Source organism: Herpailurus yagouaroundi, unplaced genomic scaffold (genome assembly GCF_014898765.1).
Source record: "Herpailurus yagouaroundi ecotype Mexico unplaced genomic scaffold, PumYag 77, whole genome shotgun sequence".
NCBI lineage: Eukaryota > Metazoa > Chordata > Mammalia > Carnivora > Felidae > Herpailurus > Herpailurus yagouaroundi.
The window spans coordinates 12,003,292-12,023,943 of NW_024412388.1; the positions used below are offsets into that span (position 1 = coordinate 12,003,292).

General features: G+C 47.1%; 1 protein-coding gene across 2 annotated transcripts in view; it reads left to right on the plus strand.

Annotated features, from left to right (window-relative positions):
• The first annotated feature begins 1,333 nt into the window (after nt 1-1,333).
• SZRD1 (SUZ RNA binding domain containing 1) overlaps nt 1,334-20,652 on the plus strand; it is a 24,413-nt gene continuing 5,094 nt past the window's right edge. For both annotated transcript variants that reach the window (XM_040462468.1, XM_040462478.1), the window contains exon 1: nt 1,334-1,410. In XM_040462468.1, coding sequence (XP_040318402.1) covers nt 1,360-1,410 — 51 coding nt within the window. In that variant the 5' untranslated portion in view covers nt 1,334-1,359. The remainder of the gene's footprint in view (nt 1,411-20,652) is intronic.

Consider the following 20,652-nt stretch of genomic DNA (forward strand, 5'->3'; position numbering starts at 1 on the left):
TCGAGCCCCGTGTCAGGCTCTGGGCTGATGGCTCAGAGCCTGGAGCCTGTTTCCGATTCTGTGTCTCCCTCTCTCTCTGCCCCTCCCCCGTTCATGCTCTGTCTCTCTCTGTCGCAAAAATAAATAAACGTTGAAAAAAAATTAAAAAAAAAAGAATAAAAAATTCTCAACAGGAAGCTGTTACTTTAGAAAGATTAATGACATGCTAAAAACATGAGAAGAAACACATTCCAAGTTAGGTAATTTGATTACAAATAGCTAAATGCACCACTACCAAATGACAGGTTTTTAAAACTGGGGAGCCCATGGGAATATGACAGTGAGAATAAAAATACATGGTGTTTGCTTTTCCCCTTTTTTGTGTTTTGGGAAAGAAAGGATGATTAGAGAATTGCAGCGTTTTTTTAGGGAGGCAAGACACCCTCACAATGATAATAGCTAACCCTTGGAACTCTTACTATGGGTCAAGCACTGTCCAATGCTTCTCAGCATAGTAACTAGTTTAATTCTTACAATCTACCTTTGAAGCAGCTACTATTATTATCTTTTTTTTTTACACTTGAGGAAACTGAAGCACAGAACCCACAAGTAACTTGCATAAGATCACACAAACTTGTTCAAGTTGGAAGTGTCCAAAGTTGAACTTTAAAGTTCAAGGTCTCTACTTCTGTACTGTAGAAAAATAAAGCAGGAATACCGTTTAGGAAGATGCATAAATAAATGTTTAAGGAAATGCTAATGTTTGTATCTGTCATTGAAGACTCAGGAGAACTTTTGTGGTTCTGGTTGGCCAGCTCAGGTGCAGTATTATCAACTAAAACTACCGTTTTAGTTAACAGATGCTTGGAATATGCTTTATGTGAAGGAAAAACTGTAACGACTTTCACCTTATCACATAGAAATAATAAAATGTGTTATGCATCAGATGTTTTTCATCCTCTATTGAGGCATAAAAATATTTTAAGAACTTTAAAAAAAATACGCCATCTGCAGTTCATGAAGATTATCAGTCACTTTAAAAAAAAAAAAAAAAGGTTCTCAGTAATTGCCTGCCCTTAGAAAAGATGGTTCCAAAGAACACACTTTCCCTACTCAGGACGATGACTTCACAAGGACTCGCTCATTGAGTACAAGAGCTAACACGTTGCCCTTAAGAAAAATGGCAACCTTCTGGTTCCTCTGCCCTTTTCCAAGATGGCTTTCTCGATGCTCTTGGGCGCTGGCCAGGCGCTTCTTCCGGGCTTGGCAAGGGGCGGGGTCCATTGAGTAAAGCCTTGCGTGCCGGCGCCCGCGACGGAGGCGCGCTTCAGGGCGCAGGCGCGGGGAGGGGGTGGGGGAGGAGGGAGAGCGGCGAGTAAGATGGAAGATGAGGAGGTCGCTGAGAGCTGGGAGGAGGCGGCAGACAGCGGGGTAAGGAGGAGCCGCCGCCGCGGGGCAGGGCCGGGCGGGACCTGGCGTGAGGGAAGCCTCCGGGGAGCGGGCCTGGGGATGGTTCTCCCCAAGGAAGGGCCCCACACGCCGGGCCGGGCGTGGAGGAGAGGCCCCCGGTCCTTGAGCGCCGTGAAGGCCTCTTAAAGGGGCCGCGTTCCATTTCTCCCTCCACTTTCGCCCGGTGCGCTTCCCTACATCCCCCCCGACGTGTGCGTCAGCCGGGGCGCCCCACCCGCCATCCAGGGCCTCTTTGCGTGGCCCCCGCGCCCGCTAGCTCTTCCCGGGACTCTCTGGCCCTTCCTCTCCTGTCGCCGCCCACCCCCCCCTCCCGAGTCACCATTTTAAAGTTCATGTGCTCTGATGAGGAGCGACACCCGGTGGGGGGGGGGGGGGGCTGCGCTGACCGGGGCGGCGTGCCCGGCTCCGGAGAAGAGCAGCGGAGGGCAGGAGGGGAAATTGAGTCGTCTCTGGTCCCCTCCACTCTGTGCTAAAATCCCCCATTGCTTTGCGCCTTCCGCCACGGTGGGCGAGTCTGGGTTTTTTTTTCTCTTTCAGTTTTACTCTGAGAGCCCGTTGCAGGCGGGTCTCCCGGGGACCCCGCCAGAACAGCCGAAAGCCCGGTGGGCAGCCCCTCTCCCCGGGGACCCACCCAGCGATCTGAGCCCGGGGCGAAGGTCTTGGAGAGTACTTGCCCGGGTCCGGGGGGGGGGGGGGGGGGGGGGGGAGGGGTGCGATTTGTAAAGTAGCCGCATTCCTGGGAGAGGAGGGGGGAAATGGACCCTTCGACTTTGCTTTTGGAGTTTTTGTTTGACTCTAGAAGCTGTAGGGAAATAGTTTATCCCAAGCTGAAACAGCCGGAGCCAATCCTGTTAGGTTTGTGATTAATTTGGGTCTTTTCAGAGTTTGTGGTTCAGTGGTGACCCTTGTGAAGATGCGGAGATAGCCTTTTGGCCTCCCGGCGTTCGTGTCTGTTCAGTGTTGGCTCAAGTGACCTCCACCTTCAAGATTTATGTGTTGGGAGTGGGGCGCGGAGAGCTGAGTGTACTAGGGTAGAACAGGAGTTTTGTTTTTATTTATTTATTTATTTATTTTCCCCCAAGCGCCTTTGAGGGTGCTCATCAGAGCTGGAAGAGGCGGAGAAATTGACCCGGCTGCAGAGGATATCTCTGCGGGAATGTTGAAACTTGGCTTCGCTCGTAGTCTTTTCCCGTGGTTCAGCATTTCTTTCATGGTGTTTCTGTTTTTCCGCTTAGCATAATTAAGAATTTGATGGATTAGTTCCTTCAGAAGGTATTTGATACAGTTCTTATGTGCTGACCATCTTTCTTGGATTTTGACTTGAGTAAGGAGAGCGATTGAAAGATTTTATAGAGAGCAACAGGTGTCTGAGTGTTTATTCAGCAAACATTTTTTGAGTGTCTCTATGTGCTGGACAGTGTGTGTAGCAGTGACTTTGTGCTATAGAATGCAAAATTTCCGGGTACAGGCATTTATTACCTACCACTAATATGAGTGCAGCATTCAGACATGCTTCATGTACACCCTTCTGCAAAAAAAAAAAAAAAAGAAAAAAAAGCCTGGCCTGTAATTTGAATGTGGCTCAAATGATAAGTTTCTTGAGCATCTTGACATTTCTTTGTTTTTTTCTGACCTGTTTACAAGAGACATGAGTTTTTCATGTTAGGAAAATAAAAACAAAAATCAATGCAGAAATTCAGAAAATCAATTCAGAAATCTGTGGATTACTTGTGTTTTTCAGAACAGATAAGGATCAGCTAGCCCAGTCCCACATTTTACAGCTGAATGAACCCCAGGGATGTAGGATTTAACTTAGATCTTTCTGATGTTTGTCCACTATGCTTTTGACTATATGTTAGTAAAACCCTTTAGAAGTGCCCGGTATAGAGATGGAACCCAAACCTTGCCTTGTTGACATAGGAGCAAAATGCAGGTTCCTTCTGTATCTTTTATGTAACTGAACCACTGAAATAATTTGTAGTTATTACCCTTTTATAACCAAGGAAACTGAAGTTTAGAGAATAACCTGTCTTGTGCAAGGTCGCACGGATTGGATAGTAAGTAGGGAGCTGGGTTTTGACACCAAAGCCTATCTGACTCCAAGGCAGAGTCCATTCTGTAGCATTTTGCTGTCTCCCTTCCTGGGACCTGTGGAAGACTTGGGAGTTGGGCATTACCTTTATTTTTTCATATGTTTGCTTTCGGCTTATATTTGAAGGCTTTCTTGAATTTGATTCCCTCTTTGAATTTCACAAACGGTTTTGTAAATGTGCACCTTTGAAGGAAGGGTGCCAGAGATGGGATGACGTGCTGTGTCCACGTCACTGGGAAACCAACTGATTGTACGTGTCTTTCAGATGTAGCCAGTTGCATATGTAAAAGTTGTCCTTTCTAACATTCAAGTGATCCTTTCTAACAACTGAAACTTGGTAATGAGTGTTACGCACTCACCCTTCCAAAAAAACAATCTGGATGGTGAGAAGACTAGTAAATGGGGGTTGACAAATTTTTTAAGTGAACACGCAATCTTTATATAATCTGGAGATAGTTCTGATCCTTCAAAATAGAGGCCTTTGGGTGATCCCTGCCCTCGGCACCACGAAAAAATTTTGATGTCATACTGGAGGTTTTGTTTTGTTTTTTAATGTTTATTTATTTTGAGAGAGACCGCACCTGCCTGTGTTGGGGGTGGAGGACAGGCAGAGAGAGAGAGAGAATCCCAGGCAGGCTCCTGCTATCATCACAGAGCCCACTGCAGGGCTCAATCTCATCGTGAGGTCATGACCTGAGCCAAAATCAAGAGTCAGATGCTTAACCGACTGAACCACCTAGGTGCCCCTGGAATTTCTTATGTGTCGGTACATCTGAGATCGTCTTTTTCTTGCATATTTTCAAAATACTCAATATTGAGTCCTATTGTGTCATTCTGGGGGAAGACTCCAAATTGAGAAATACTCCAAATTTTCTGTAAATTGGCTGCCTTTTGCTGTTAGTTAATGTGGTGAACACTGACCTGATATAGAACTATCCTACTTTCCTGTTTCCTCCCAAAGAGTCACATTGCCAATCAAAGGACAATTCAAGGAATATAACTTACATCCCACTAAGGAAATGCTTCTTTAAACATATACTGCCTTTGGGAGAAATGAAAATGTAAATTGAGTTAATTTTGATTCAAACTCTAAATTCTGTCCTTTGTTTTAAGCACATTTCAAGGGACAAATAGAGCATTTTGTAATTGGAAGACATCTTTGTGCGCCAAAAAAAAAAAAAAAAACAGATCAACAGTTTGCTCAGTTTCTGACAGTTTGAAACTTTATATATTCACATGTTTAGGGAAAAAACAAACAAACAAAAAAAAGGCATAACCTTGTCCATCTTGTTGGTAATGGGCTAACCTGATCCTAGGGGAAGACAGATGGTACATAAATGGAATTGGACTGGTAGCTATAATGCTTTGGCAGCCTCTCTGATTTCTTTGCATCTCAAAGTTGCCTTTTGTCCTTTGCCAAAGGCAAGTCATGTAACTAATTGGAAGAAAATGTATCTTAAGTTAAAGGACGACTAGTCCGTCTTCTGGACTAAGAATTCAAATTTATGTTTACTTTCTACCCTCACTGAACCTCTAAACATTACCCCATCAGCAATGCTGGTTGCCATATAAGTCTATAAGAAAGTGTCAGTAAACTCCAGATACCTACTGTGTATCAGGCACTGGGCACAGGCCAGTGAAGGAGTCAGATGGGTAAAGCAGCGCTTTTCTTTAGAAGAGGCATAGATGGGGTACGATAGCTGGGATCAGAGACAGTCTTGTAGAAAGAAGATGATGTTTCAGACTACTTGAATTAAGCTGTAGAAAGTCTGGGAGGGGTGGGTAGAGTGTAGGGCCAATGTGGATGTGTATAGGCAGCAAGAGAAGAATGTGCCGCGTTGGGAGAGCTACAAATACTTCCTTCTGGCTGTGGGGTAAGGGTTTGGCAGGGCTGAATGGAAAGAGACGAGGCCAGAGAGGTATGCAGGGGCCAGATGGGGAAGGGCTTCGTTGTATTTGGTTCTGGGGAGCTTGGACTTTGTCCTTACAGCACAAGAGAGCTTTGAAGGCTTAATTTTTTTTTTAAAGCAGAGTAGTGGCATATTTGTTTATTTACTTATTTTGAGACAGAGCGTGCCTGTGAGCGCTCGCATGGGGGAGGGGTAAAGACAGAGGGGGAGAGAGAATCCCAATCAGGCCCCATGCAGTCAGCACAGAGCCTAACATGGGGCTTGATCCCACGAACCAGAAGATCATGACTTGAGCCCAAGTCAACAGTCGGATGTTTAACCAACTGAGCCATCCAGGCATCCCTGGCATAGATTTTAATTGAAGAGATAAGAACTTTGATTTACTTCTTGTGTGTGTGTGTGTGTGTGTGTGTGTGTGTGCACGCAAAAAGGTGATTTTATTAAAGCATGGGGACAGGACCCATGGGCAGAAAGAGCTGCCTGATTTACTTCGTATTCTTTGGAGAAGAGGCCATTCTCCCTCCTGGAGCATGGCTTGCACCTTACTTTGGGGTCCTTAGCGCTTCCTGTAACTGCTGTCATTATGGAATATTTACCATAGCTGTGGGTAGTGGGCAGATAACAGTTATTTCGGGGCTACCTAAGGCTGATTTCTTTGTCCTTAGAGTAAAGAAGGCATTTAAGATTTGTGGTATTAGAAAGTACAAATCCAGGTGTCCCATGCCTGTGAAGGAGCCATTTCTTTCTTTTTTTTTTTTTTTTAATTTTTTTTTTAACGTTTATTTATTTTTGAGACAGAGACAGACAGAGCATGAACGGGGGAGGGTCAGAGAGAGAGGGAGACACAGAATCCGAAACAGGCTACCGGCTCTGAGCGGTCAGCACAGAGCCTGACGCGGGGCTCGAACTCACAGACCGCAAGATCATGACCTGAGCCGAAGTCGGCCGCCCAACCGACTGAGCCACCCAGGCGCCCCTGAAGGAGCCATTTCTAAACTATTCCAGTTCTTTCTGGGAAGATTGGGTCTTAAGGATTGTGATATGCTCAGAGCAGCCTTCTATAAAGCATTTGGCTGGTTGAGACATGATCATGCTGAGCAGTCTGTCCTTGTGATTCTGGAAACAGGTCTGTTTCGTTATGGTTTCAAAGAAACCGTCATGCGCTTTTCACTAGTAACCCCTCTGCTCCTTTCATTGAGGCTGCTTGGGGGGCCTGTTCCCAGCATGCTCTAGGTGTTTGAGACAGCTGCCATGGTTGCTGTGGGCTGGAGATGCAGTCACAGGCCTACTTGCTTTAACTTCTACAACAGGAGAGAACTTAGTGTATCTCTGTAAAGCTTTTGGTAAATCCCTGCAAGAGAAAAGGCACTGTTGTCTAGATCTGATGACTCAGATGTATTCTTGGGGCTACATCTTTCTTTCCAGTTTCCACCCTTATACTGCAGTGGCTTCCCCACAGGTAATGTCCATTTCTGGCTGTATCAGGTAGAAGCCTTCACCAAGGAGTGGGGTGTTCTTTCCTGCACACTTGCCCCACAGGAATAGAAATTATTTTCTGTCAGGACAGTTACTGACTTGGTTTCCTAGGAGAAGACTGAGTTTAGCTACTTGCGTTTGTGGCCAAAATACAGAATGAAGTGTGTGTGTGTGTGTGTGTGTGTGTGTGTGTGTGTGTGTGTGAAGTAGTAACCATAGAGATTTCTCTTGCTGAAGGGTTTTTAACCGGTAGCCTCTACCAAGCATCCTTCTCTGTAACGTTGAGCTCCATGCAGGATGTTTGATGGGAAGACAGGTGAAAACCCACCACCGCAGAAATTAGCAACAAATCCTGACCTCAGTCTTTATGTAGATAAAAAATCTTATCCCTGAGGTTAAAACATTTCAAGATGTCCCTCCCAGTAAGTCATCCCCTCCCTGCACCCAAAACTCTTTCCCTTATAAAATGAACACAGGAAATTACAGTCATTCCTTCCTAAAAGGAATAATATGTACGGTTGAAATTGCATTCTTCAGGGTTGTGATCCTTAGACTGTTCGAACTCGAGTCTGGAGAGGTCAAGGTTGTCCTCATTCTCCCTGGACCTTGAGAGCCAAATTCCCAGCCCTTATGCTCTGGCATTTGGCATATTCTTGGCCCAATACGAGCATTTGTGACCCTCCAGCTCTCAGTGCTGTTTTTGCCACCCAGTTGCACATCTCACTGGTGAGTGGGCTCTGCCCGTAAGCCCACACAGACTCCCCAATCGCGCTGGCCCCTTTTGGAAGGACTTCTTAGATAGCATCTTAAGGGCTCACTACAGGCTTTGCGGAGCGCATTTTCACATTCACTGCCCCAGTCAGTCTCTGTGACCTGGTGATGCATAGGTGTTCTTATTCCTAGTGTCCAGGAGAGGAAGTCACTTGGTCGGTCTCAGCTCAGCTACTGGCATCCTGAGCCCACACTCTTAGGGACCTTTTTGGACTGTTTGTTCACCTTTGCGTTTCAGCAGATAATTAACCAGTTAACTGCTTTAGGATGTTTGGTTGCTCGTTCCTTTGAAGTATTGTTATTTGTTTCACCTGGGATTGACCTTCTGCCTCTGTAGTCTGATGATGAGTTGATAAATTTCCTGTCTCTGAGAAACTTGAATTTGGTTCCCAAGAGCCAAAAGGACACAGTTGCTGTCAGTTGTTTTAAATTTAAAACAAAACAAAACAAAACTTTTTTAACTTTAATTTTATTTTTATTTTTTTATTTTTTTTAAATATTTTTTTTTCAACGTTTATTTATTTTTTTGGGACAGAGAGAGACAGAGCATGAACAAGGGAGGGGCAGAGAGAGAGGGAGACACAGAATCGGAAACAGGCTCCAGGCTCTGAGCCGTCAGCCCAGAGCCTGACGCGGGGCTCGAACTCCGGGACCGCGAGATCGTGACCTGGCTGAAGTCGGACGCTTAACCGACTGCGCCACCCAGGCGCCCCTTTAATTTTATTTTTAAAGATTTATTTATTTTTGAGAGAGTGCAAGCGGGCAAGGGGCAGAAAGAAGGGGTGGGACAGGAGATCCAAAGCAGGCTGTGTGTCGACAGCATCGAGCCCAATGCGGGGCTTGAACCCACAAGCCACGACATCATGACCTGAGCTGAAGTCAGACGCTCAGCCGACTGAGCCACCCAGGTGCCCCTAAAATTCTGAGTAGCCTCCACACCCAATGTGGGTCTCAAACTCCTGACCCCAAGATTAAGAGGCTCATGCTCCACTGACTGAGCCAGGCAGGCACCCCTGCTGTCGATGTAACACTAAAAACAGTGACTGCAAATGACATGCTCGTTGAAATCTTGATCATAACTGGGAAATAACATCTGGCCAAGTGAAAAGAGATAACATAAATATCTTTTGCTCAGATCTCTTGAGAAGATTTAACTACTCTGCTTGCTATCTCAAGGATCCCTGTATCTGTAGTTGCAGACTGGCGGCTCTTGGGTATTCAGCCTATGTACTTTCGCGGGGTGCACGCTTTGTTTATATATTGAATTTGAATGCTTTTCCCTGGGCCTTGGTTGTTCTCCTGTCCTCTGTAGTCCCCACTTTATGTATTGTGCGACCTGTTGTGATCCTTCCTGCTTACTTCATTGGCTCGACCTGGAGGCATTGTGTTTGCTGCGCCTGCTTAGTGCCATGATTCTAAGTAGCCTTTGATGACAGGGCCCTTGGGCCTTTGGATGAAGCTTCCTGGTGGTGTAGGGAGGAGGTAAGAATGACTTTGTTCCATCCCCCAGTGTCCAAATGCATTGTATTTCCTCCTGGGAGAGGAGCCTTGCTGTCTTTATAAAAGGAGGAAAGAGCAGGTCACTTCTGCCAGTTAGTGACCCATTTCCTCCGTCCATGGCAGTAACAGAAGTCCGAAGGCTAGGCTGACTCTTGAGGTGCCAGGTCTGGTTTTGGGCAGATCACTGCCTACCTTTCTCTCAACTTCCTTTTCCTCTTTTGTCACCTGGGGCTAATAAAATCCCCCTTGCCTGGCAGTGAGGGTTAAATGGAGCACACAGGCGGATGTTGGAGTAGCGAGCACGGTGGTCGTGAGCGTGAGGGCATTCCCCAGCCATTCCAGTAGAGTCTCTGCCTGGTTAGAGTGGCAGGTTCCTAAGACTGGCTGAGAGGTCTCTTTCTTGCTCCCCCTGAGAACTAATACACAGTTTTCTTTGAATTGTAAGGGAAAGGCAATAACAAGCGTAGAGAAAGGGGAGCCCCATTAGATTCTACCCATTATTTTATTCCAGGGACAGGGCTCGCCACCCTACTCCCCCTCCTGCCCGTTCTGCGCTTTTAAGTTAAAGGGTTGTATGGATTCCCTCCCCCATGGAGACTCTTTGAAGAGGCACTGGAAGCAAAAGGAAACAGTGTCTCAAGATTGCAGTTCTCAGTTTCTGAGGCCCTCCATCCTGGGTTACCAGACTCGTTCTGTACTGAAGAATTGTTTCCTTTAGGGGACTTCTTCGCAGACTTAAGGTCTGGACTTTGTTGTGGTCTGCCACTGCTGTAGCCCTTCCTTAGAACCCCTCAGCTTGCACTGGCCTGGCCTGGGGTGCAGAGCAGGCAGGGTGGTATTCCCTGTCTGCCTTTATCCTACCTTCGTAGTTCCTGTGGCCACCCGCTAGCCACTCCTCAACGTTTTTGCTTCCTCCTCTTGAGGTTTAGGATTTTTTGTCACTTACAAGTTGAGTGGCCTTAGGCAAGTCACTTAACCACTGAGCATGCAGCACGGCTGTTGTATGTCCCATGGATTATGGTGAGGGTGAGGTGGTGAAGGGAGGGCCAGAGACTTCCTTACACACACCTGCAGCAGGTGCTTGGAGCGTGCTGCCACCACCACTACTGCTGACAAATGCGTGTGACAGCCTCAGCTCTTACTGGGAACACAGGTAGTGTTGCTGTGTTCAGACCCAGATAGACCCAGTTCAGATTCTGGCTCCCCTCTGTACTGTTGTGGAACCATGGTCAAAGTACATAACCTCTCAGAATTGGTTTCTAAATCATTTGTAAAATGCGGCCATCTTTCTCTCTCTTTTAATGTTTTTAAGCAATTTTTTTAACATTTTACTTATTTTTGAGACAGAGAACAAGTGGGGGAGGGGCAGAGGGAGAGGGAGACACAGGATTTGAAGCAGGCTCCAGTCTCTGAGCTGTCAGCACAGAGCCTGACGTGGGGCTCGAACTCACCGTGAGATCATGACCTGAAGTCGGACACTTAACCGACTGAGCCACCCAGGCGCCCCTCTTTTAATGTTTACTTTTGAAAGAGGGGGTGCAAGCAAGGGAGGGAAAGAGAGAGGGGGACAGAGGATCCAAAGCAGGCTCCAAGCTGAGACCACGGAGCCTGATGCGGGGCTCGAACTCACTAACCGCAAGATCATGACCTGAGCTGAAACCAGACGCTTAACTGACTACTGAGCCACCCAGGCACCCCAAAATGGGGCTATATCTCTAAAATCCCTGTTTCACAGGATGGTTCATAATTCATGTGTTGGGTGCTGTTTTAGGAGCTATGGACAACTGTAGTGAAAGAACTTCCTTCTCCTAAAACTTGCTTTCTAGTGGAGAAAAATGGACAATAAACAATAATGTTTTATATCACACCCAACGAAGAAAAATAAGAGAGATAAAGAATGTAGAAAGTGACTGGCAGAGGTGCCATTGTGTGTGGGGAGTGCGGGGGGAGGAAGGTCAGAGAAGGCCTCAGTAAAGATAGGCAGAGAGACCTGAAGGGAGTGAGAAAGCAAGTGTGCAGAAGAAGCTGGTGGAAATGCATTCCAGGTCGAGGGAACGGCAAGTGCAAAGGTCCTGAGGCTGGAGCATGCTTGTTTTATTTGAGGAACAGCGTGGCCCAGAGGTAGCAGGGAGCCGGATCCCGTAGAGGCTAGTAGGTCTAGTAGAGGCTAGTAGATCTAGCCGGATCCCGTAGAGGCTAGTGGTGGGTATTACCTTGAAATAGGAAGCCATGTGAGGGTTTTGAGCAGAGGCTGACTTGGTTTTCAAAAGGATTATTCATTCTGGTTGTTACGTGTAAAATAAACTGTAAGGGCAAGAGTGGGAACACAGACTGAAGATGCCATTTCAGCTGTCCTTTCGAGGGCTGTGGTAATTTGGACCAGGGAGGTCACAGTAGCAGAAGCGTTGAGGAAATTCGGGATCTGTTTTGCAGGTAGAACCGACGTGGGGGATGAAAGACATCAGAGCTGCCGGAAGGCTGGGATTTCTGAAGCGGGGTGAGGAGAGGGAGTGTGGGAGGAGCAGGCTTGGGTGAGTGAATGAAGTCAAGAGTTTGGTTTGGGGCCTGGGGAGTTTGGGTCCCTTGTGAAATCAGAGTGGGGGTGGTGAGTCGGCAGCCGCACACCCACTGATGTGTGGAAGGCCGTGGAACCAGATGACATCGCCAAATCAACGAGCGGAGTCCCAGAGGAGGGGAGGTGCAGACTCAGACTCTCCAACCTCGGGGCCCTGGAGAGGAAGAGGAGCCTGTCCTGTACAGGGGACGTTAACTGTGGGCATGAGAGGAGCTACCAGGGAGCTGGCAGGGGACCGGCAGGCTGGGATGGACAGTACTCTGAGGAGGGAGCAGCGAGCAGTGTTGGACGCTGCTGAGAGGCTGAGTGAAGTGAAGGTGTGGAATTGACCGTTGAGGTCATTGGTGACTCCGGCGGCAAGTTTCAGCAGGACGGGGTGGGGGTGGGGGGTGTAGAGAGCAAGATGGATGAAGTTGAGAGTGTCACTTAGAGCAGGGCCTGGGCTGAACATTGGGCACTGGGCGAGTGCTGGTTGCTGGCACACCAAAATGACAGGACCCGCCACAGTAGGATATGCACATCAGTAAACGGCATGCCCCTTGCCTCTTGGGTCCCTAAGGTGCTCAGTTGCTAGTTGCTGAATTTTTTTTTTTAAACGTTTATTCATTTTGGAGAGACAGAGAGACAGAGCATGAGCAGGGAAGGGGCAGAGAGGGAGACACAGAATCCGAAGCAGGCTGCAGGCTGCAGGCTCTGAGCTGTCAGCACAGAGCCCGACCCGGGACTCGAACTCACAAACTGCGAGATCCTGACCTGAGCCGAAGTCAGACGCTCAATGGACTGAGCCACCCAGGCGCCCCAGCTAGTTGCTGAAATATTAAATGTATAACAGATACATCTTATTCTAAGATTGTATCTCAAGCAGTGTTGTCTAAGCGAAGTACCATGTTAGCCATGCGGGTGATTTAAAACTTCCCCAAAGCCACATTTAAAAAGTATAAGGAACCAGGTGGAATGGACTTTAATATTTTTTTAAGTTTTATTTATTTAAGTAATCTCTATACACCCAGCATAGGTCTTGAACTCACAACCCTGAGATCAAGAGTCGCATGCTCTACCAACTAAGTCAGCCAGGCACTCTGGCTCAAATTCAGTAATTTGAATATTTAAATTAAAAAAATTTTAATGTTTATTTTATTTCTGAGAGAGAGAGAGAGAGAGACAGAGCACGAGCAGGGGAGGGGCAGAGAGAGAGGGAGACACAGAGCTCAACCTGGTGCTCGAACCCAGAAACTGCAAGTTCATGACCTGAAGTCGGATGCTCAACCAACTGAGCCACCCAGGCGCCCCTGAATATTTTAAATGGAATGCAGCATACCCCAAATAGTATCACGGTCAGCACATAATCAATATTGAAAATATGTTAATGAGCTGTTTTACACTTTTTTTTTTTTTGTCATAAGTCTGGGAAGTCTGCTGTGCATTCGGCATTTACAGCACATCTCAGTTGAGACTGACCACGTGTGAAGTGCTCACCAGCCATGTGTGGCAGTGGCCACTGGACCGGGTGGCGTGGCTGGAAAATGTGCCCAAAGGATTTCCTCTTCCTGGGCAGGTGCAGAGAGCTCCTGAAAGCCTTGAGAACTTGGGAAGGAAAGTGGGAAGTGGCTTCCCTTCCAAGCAAGTGAGAATTGTTTTGTCTCTGCAGCATATCCTCCCCCCCACCCCCACCCCAAGCCCTTCATGGTTTTCCGGAGCCCCTGGTTTCTTCAGATTTGTACCTTGCTGGTCCTGGAAAGTGTAGCTGGCTTTCTGCAGCAGCTTTTCAAGTTGCATGGATACCAGCTAATAAAGACCTTTGCTGAATGCAGCTCAAGTAATATCCAATGGATTTCAGTTGAAGTTATCTCTTATTTGGGGTCCCTTTTTCCCCCCATTTTCCTTTCCCTCTATTCATGTTTTCATCCTCCTTCTCCCCAGTGTTTCTGTGCCTCTCTCTTTTTCTTGAAAGTCTGTCCTTTAGGTCTCTGCCATTTTCTCTGACTCCTAACAGGTTCACCACCTCCCCATTTCTCTCTCCACAATGCTGTCCGTACTGCTACCACAGCGACTGTGGTTCCCTACCAGTCTTCTCCCTCCTGGCTGGGCTCTCCTCTTCAGCAGAGGTTGCCTTATCTCTGGTCATCCAGCATCTGGCACGTCTCCTACCTTACAGTCAATTTGCCACAAAATGCTTGCCTCCAACTTTTTTCTTTTTCTTTTCTTTTTCTGTCACAGTGAAGCAAAAGGACAATGGCTTTTGAGATACATTAACAAAGTGTAGACTTCCCTGTGCCCCCACAGTGACCCATTTAATGTGGTATGTTTTCCTTGCTGTGGGAGTAGCAGAGAAGGGAGGAGTGTTCTGTGTTCCTTCAAACAGACTAACCTGTCTGTATTAAAAAGGGGCAACTGATGAAGTCATGGCCCGGGTGTCTTGTCTCTCAACTTCTGAACTCTGCCTTTTTCAAGATTTTACTTTTTTTTTCTCAAGATTTTACTTGTAAGTAATCTCTGCACCCAACTTGAGGCTCAAACCCACAACCCCAAGATAAGAGTCACATGCCCCACTGGCTGAGCCAACCAGCAAAAAGCTTTTTTTTTTTTTTTTTGACTTAATCAATCATGTTTGCCCAGGAGTTGAGTTAGTGTTTTGAACCTGACTATGTTCCTGAATGAAACATCGCTGTAGAATCAAACCTGGAGTGGTAAGACATTGGGGGCTTCTCTCCCTGGGTTAGCCAGGGTCAGTAGATGAAGCACTGTCCACTGCCACAGCACTGACGTAGAGAAACAAGGCAGGGGCTGAAACAGAGAGTTAACAGAGTTGGTGTGAAGGTGGTTTGGAAAAGTGTGTGGATCGCACACCTGGACTTGAAATGGCCAGCGGTGTGCTCCAAAAGTACACCCCGTTTTATCTGATAGTGTTAAACCAGATTTTGCTGTCTGTAACTGTGAATTCTTGTGCTTCCCTCCTAAGTGAAATTGAGGCTCTCCCAGGAATAGGCAGAGTCCCATCGAGATGCGTGATCTGGGAGACACAGGTGCCTTGCTGGGGACACAGAAGGCCCTGTAGCCAGGGGAGTGGGTGCTGAGGTCCTGCCCAAGACTTCCGGAGACCAGGCCCAGCCTGGCACTGTCGTCCGTGCTGGGAGCTCAGGGCCACACATGTTGGAACGAGGCCTGCCTTCTTCCCAGCATCTTCTCTGCGTTTTGCTGAAACGGTGTCATTATGTTCGTCAGGATCTGTCAGGCTCCAGTTCTGAGAGAAACCCTGTACCCAGGGCTCAGTCTCTTCTTAGATTTCCCCCAGTGTCTGTGGACGTGTGCTCCCCAACGTGGGATAGCGGGACACGACCAGACAAGCCTGTGGGACACAGTGGTTCACAGAGAGCCTGAGGAGAAAATCAGAAAATGTCATCTTCTGAAATGGAAACTGACAAAGAGAAGCAAATCATCTGAGAAAAGTCACTTAAATAGTAACTTTGGGTGATAAAAAGAGGTTATTTCCTAACTCAGGGCCAGGAACCTCCATTTAATACAAGGTTTCTTGAATTCTTAGAAGTTGTGTTCGTCGCACTGGTGAGCAAGGATTCTGGTTATCAGAGGAGGGGGTGCGGTAGAGGAGCAGGATAATCAGCGTCTTTGGCAATGAGTTGGGGGGAGGCTGGGAGTGGACAGCAGCAGGTCAGGCACCAGAAAGGGCGGGCACAGTGTAGCAGAGGATTTGGGTTTGTTTGCTGTCTATTGTGAGTTTGGCTAGTTTGTTTTCATTTATTTTGGGGAGAGTGTGCGCTCAAGCGGGGGAGGGGCACAGGGGTGCAGAGGATCCAAAGCGGGCTCTGCACTGAAAGCAGTGAGCCTGATTTGGGGTTCAGACCCAAAAACCATGAGATCATGGCCTGACCCAAGTTGGATACTTAGCTGACTGAGCCACCCAGGTGCCCGGAGAGAGAGAGAATCTTAAGCACAGAGCCCGTTGTGGAGCTGGCTCTCATGACCCTGGGATCATGACCTGAGCAAAAATCAACAGTCAGACGCTCAACCCACTGAGCCACCCAAGCACCCCAAGTCTGGCTAGTTTGAATCAGTCCCCCAGGGCTTCATCCATCACCCCTAGGTAAACTGATAAAGTCTGTTTCTTGAATATTCAGGTCTGAGAGTATGGCTGTGATGATGATGAACTTGAACTTGCTGTAATTTGCCCCAAGGCCCAGAGTAGCCTGTTTATTTCTCTCCTTTGCCTTTCTTCCACTTCGCTCCCCTTCTCCCCTTTCTTTTTTTTCCTTTCTCATTCCTTTCTCATTAGTGCCACAGCAGTGAATCTGTCATTGTAACCTGCCTCCCCTTGCACATTCATCCCTATCCTGGTGTCTCCTTTGTTCCTTTTGAAAGAGGTGGCTGCGTAACAGATTAGGCTGAGGTGTCCCTTCTCTGCTCTTCCCTTCATATGCCTCTGTTCCCCAGCTTTCTGGGGGTGAGCGGGCTCACAAGTGTAAGCGTTCCAAGGTTAAGGGCATCAGCAGCCATTGAGGCTGTGCTTTTTCCCTCAGGTGAGTCGAATTTGCAGGTGTTGTGTCTGATTCATTCACCTGTGGCCGTGGCCTCTCCTTTGCCTCCCACAAAGGACGAGTGCTGTCCACAACTACCTTGCTCCCCACTGTGGTTCTTCACGACCTCCTGCCTCCACTCCTTTCCTTCTGGTTTTGCTTGTTCTCTCGGACCAAGAAGGGTTCACCTCATTTTTGTAGAGATGTAGCCCCACAGGGCAAGTGATACCTGTGTTTAGTAATAGCAAACCATTTTTGTTTTTTGTTTGTTTTTTTACATTTATTTATTTTGAGAGAGGGAGAGAGAATCCCAAGCAAGTTCCATGCTGCCGGCATAGAGTCCGACGCAGGGCTCAATCCCCCATACCGTGAGATCGTGACCTCATGGTCATGAGCCGAGATCAAGAGTCAGGCACTTAACCGACTGAGCCATCCAGGTGCCCCTGCAACAGCGGACCTTTTGCTTAGGATTTTGACCCAAAGAGGAGACCCCTTACCACCCCCCCCCTCCACCCCCCGCCCGACCATCAGAACACAGCACATTGTCTTCTGGAGTCTACTCAGTGCTACTTGGCAAAAAATAGCCAGGAAAAGTCATGGGAAATCAAGCTTTTCTTAGCACCTTACCTCTGATATGCTTATGCTCTAACACTTGCCTTGTGTCCTGGTGACCCCTCATGGCTCCGAGAAGTCATAGAGTGATAAGCTTATGTATGGGTTTCTTTCACTACCTGTGGAGGTTGAGCCTCTAACACAGAAGCCTTGACTTTGGGCCAGAGTTCTGTTCATCCTCATGAAAAGAGAAGGTGCCCTTAGGTGATAAGGTTTCTTGTTGGGTCCACATCCAGATGCTTCCTCATACAGCATCCTGGGGCCTTTGAATTCCACCGGGCTGTTGCATCTTTGGAGAAGACAAGCATTCTCCTTGCAGCGCACCCGGTAGGAAAGTTTTGGCTTGGTGCAGCTCTTCAGAGCACGAGACTGAGAGCAGATCCCTTGCAAGGCCTTGTCCAAAAAGAGAATGGACTGACTCATGATACCTGGGTAGACTCCAGAGGGAGTTGCAGTGCCCTCTCCGTTTGCGGGCAGGGCACTCCCTCTTAGCGGGGCCAGCTCTGGGCACACTGGTGTCCAGCTGGCCATCTGGACGTAGTCAGGATCAGCTTTCTACCGAAGCTGTTGGGATTTATATTCCATTCTAATCCGATGGAAGAATTCGTCCTCAGCTCTGATAAGCCATCCTGCCTGATGTGATGGAGCTTGAAGGGAGTGTTAGTTATTGGAGCACCGGAGAGCAGTGTGCAATTCAGGGGAGATGAGGAAGAGAAGACCAGCATCCAATGGCTTTACCATCTCCAGGGATTCAAGCGCTTGTGGGGTTGTAGCAGCATCAGGCAGGGCCCCAAAAGGCCTTAGGTGTTGGGCTGCCTCTATGATTTACTACTTTGTGACGTTGAGTATGTTAACTTAACCTCCCTGAGCCACATCACCTTCATCTGACAGAACAGGATAAAAGCTCTTTTGTCCATCAAACCAGGGATGTGTGACCGGAAATGAGTGTTTGGGGGAAGTGCCTTGACAATCCTAAAGTATTATATTGACATAGGTCATTATTTCTAATTTTTTTTTTAATGTTTATTACTTATTTTTGAGAGACAGAGACAGAGCACAAGGAGGGGGAGGGGCAGAGAGGGAGACACAGACTCCGAAGCAGGCTCCAGGCTCCGAGCTGTCCGCACAGAGCCCCAGGCGGGGCTCGAACTCACAAATAGTGAGATCGTGATCTGAGCCGAAGTCGGATGCCCAACCGATTGAGCCAACCAGGCGCCCCAGACGTAGGTCATTATTTCTAAAGCCAGTAGCTTATATTATATGCCAGGGATGCTGGTTACATTCTAATTTGGGGACAGAGGCCCATTTACTCATACATGGTCCATACATAATGCCCTCTTGAAGGGTTTTTCTCTACCCAGGCTCCATTTGCTGGGCATGGGCAGATTCTGTCTTCCCGGAGTCCGTACGGAAAAAAAGGAAGCAGTTTGTTTTCCTGAGAGTCTCCTGGATGGGACCTCTCAGATTCAACTAAAGTAATGTGTATTCATTTTACCACAGTTAAAAAAAAAAAAAAAAAAAAAAAGACTCCTGTGTTAGGCTCCTTTGCCTATATGCCTTACTTGGCTCTCATCATAATATGAAAGTGAGAGTTCATGTAATAAAGTTTAAAAATGTAGAGCTTTCCCATGAAAATCTTGAGTTTGGTCTTGCTCTGGCCCTGTAAGCCAAGGCTCTGCTGCCTGGACTGTGGAGGCATTTGGTTCTGACCTTGTCTGAAGGCCTCTAAATCCCACAGATGTTAAACCTTGCATTTATGATGGAGACACTTGAGTAGGAAGTGTTATTTTCAGATTGGAGCAAAATGATAACACTTTGGAGTTTTAAAACTGTGAGTTACTTGAAGAAGGCCTTGAAAAGTCCTTAAATGGTAATAGACATCAGACTAATGTGAGACATAGTATCTACTCAGGTTATAACACTGGTATTCATTAAAAAAAAAAAAAAATTAGGGGCGCCTGGGTGGCACAGTCGGTTAAGCGTCCGACTTCAGCCAGGTCACGATCTCGCGGTCCGTGAGTTCGAGCCCCGCGTCGGGCTCTGGGCTGATGGCTCGGAGCCTGGAGCCTGTTTCCGATTCTGTGTCTCCCTCTCTCTCTGCCCCTCGCCCGTTCATGCTCTGTCTCTCTCTGTCCCAAAAATAAATAAGTGTTGAAAAAAAAAAAATTAGAACAATTAATTCTGACACAGACTATGCTGTGGGCGTGGATTCTCTTTGCGTGTCTGTTAGTTCACAGGAAACATCCAGGCCGTTCTCCCAGTCTCCGCGTCCCTTTTCCATTCAGTCATTAGAGTTGTTGAGTGCCGGCCTGGGTTCTAAGCTTGAGTGAGTTTTCCATCCAGTGGCTTCCTAGCCCCTCCAGGGAGTTGAGGGGATCCTCAGAATGCAGTCCGTTGTGCTTGCCTTAATACACTTGGGGTATGTCATAAAAACAAAAACATATGAACACAGCTCAGCACCTATCAGAATGAACGTCAGTGTCAAACTGGATTGAAACCTGGCTTTTTGTATGGTTAGTCCAGCTTCACAGTGTTTATAAGAAGGAGACAAAAGTAAGAGCATGGAAAGATGAGAAGGAAAATAGGGAAGAGTTCCAGGGAATACTAACCAAAAGAAAACTTGGCATGGCTTTATTAATATTAAATAATGGATTTTTTTAAAATTTATCTTTTATTTTTATTTTTAATTTTACTTTTAATTTTTTAAAATTTACATCCAAATTAGTTAGCATATAGTGCAACTATGATTTCAGGAGTAGATTGATTCCTTAGTGCCCCTTACCCATTTAGCCCATCCCCCCTCCCGTAACCCTCAGTTTGTTCTCCATGTTTATGAGTTTAAATAATAGATTTTAAAGCAAAGAAGATCATTTCATAATAACAAATGGGACAAGTTACTAGAAGATAATCTTTGATTTTTTTTCCGGAGTCGATACATGTAGCAAATCAGCAAGAATTTACAAGTTCTGAACATTATAGTTAACTAGTTTGAACCGTACCCATCAACTGTAGAATATAGCCCTTTTCAGGACATGGGGAACATTCCTGAAAACTGGCTATGCACTGGGCCCTGGGGTCGATCTCAGTGCATTTCAGAGACTTGACTGGCAGTTCAGGCAGTGATTCTTAACATTTTGCAAGTTAACAACAGCTTTGACAATCCTGCATACCCTATAAGTCAAGATTCTCCACCTCAGCACTACTGACATTTGGGGCTAGGCAGGTTTTTGCTGTGGGAGCTGTTCTGTGCATCGTACCATTTTAGCAGCATGGCATCCTGGACTCTACCCACTGCCAGTAGCGCGTCCCCTCTAGTATTGGGGGTGGGGGGGGGGATGCGTCTCCAGACATTGCTAAATTGTCTTGTGGTGGGCAGAACCACCCCTGGTTGAGAACCACTCTGATAATAAGTCTTTTTTTCAGAGAGAGAACCTAATTGTTTCATACGGTTTTTTCCTTCTTCAGTAGCTGAATGGTGCTGTCCTCACTGAGGACAGCTGAGTGGGATGTTTGTAAGAAAAAGCAGTGGGACAGCCAAGGGGCCTGAAGGTTTGGTGCTTGCTCTGTGCACAGCTCCCCTGTCCAGTGTACAGACCCTTGTGCGTGAGGGCGTGGAGGCATCAGAGTTCCTGGCCCTGAGGGCTCACTGCTGTCCAGTGTCCCAGATGTGAGACTTCTGTTTTGTTCTGGGCCTTTGCCTAAGTGCTAGTCACAGAGTTCAAGTCCATACGGGGGGGT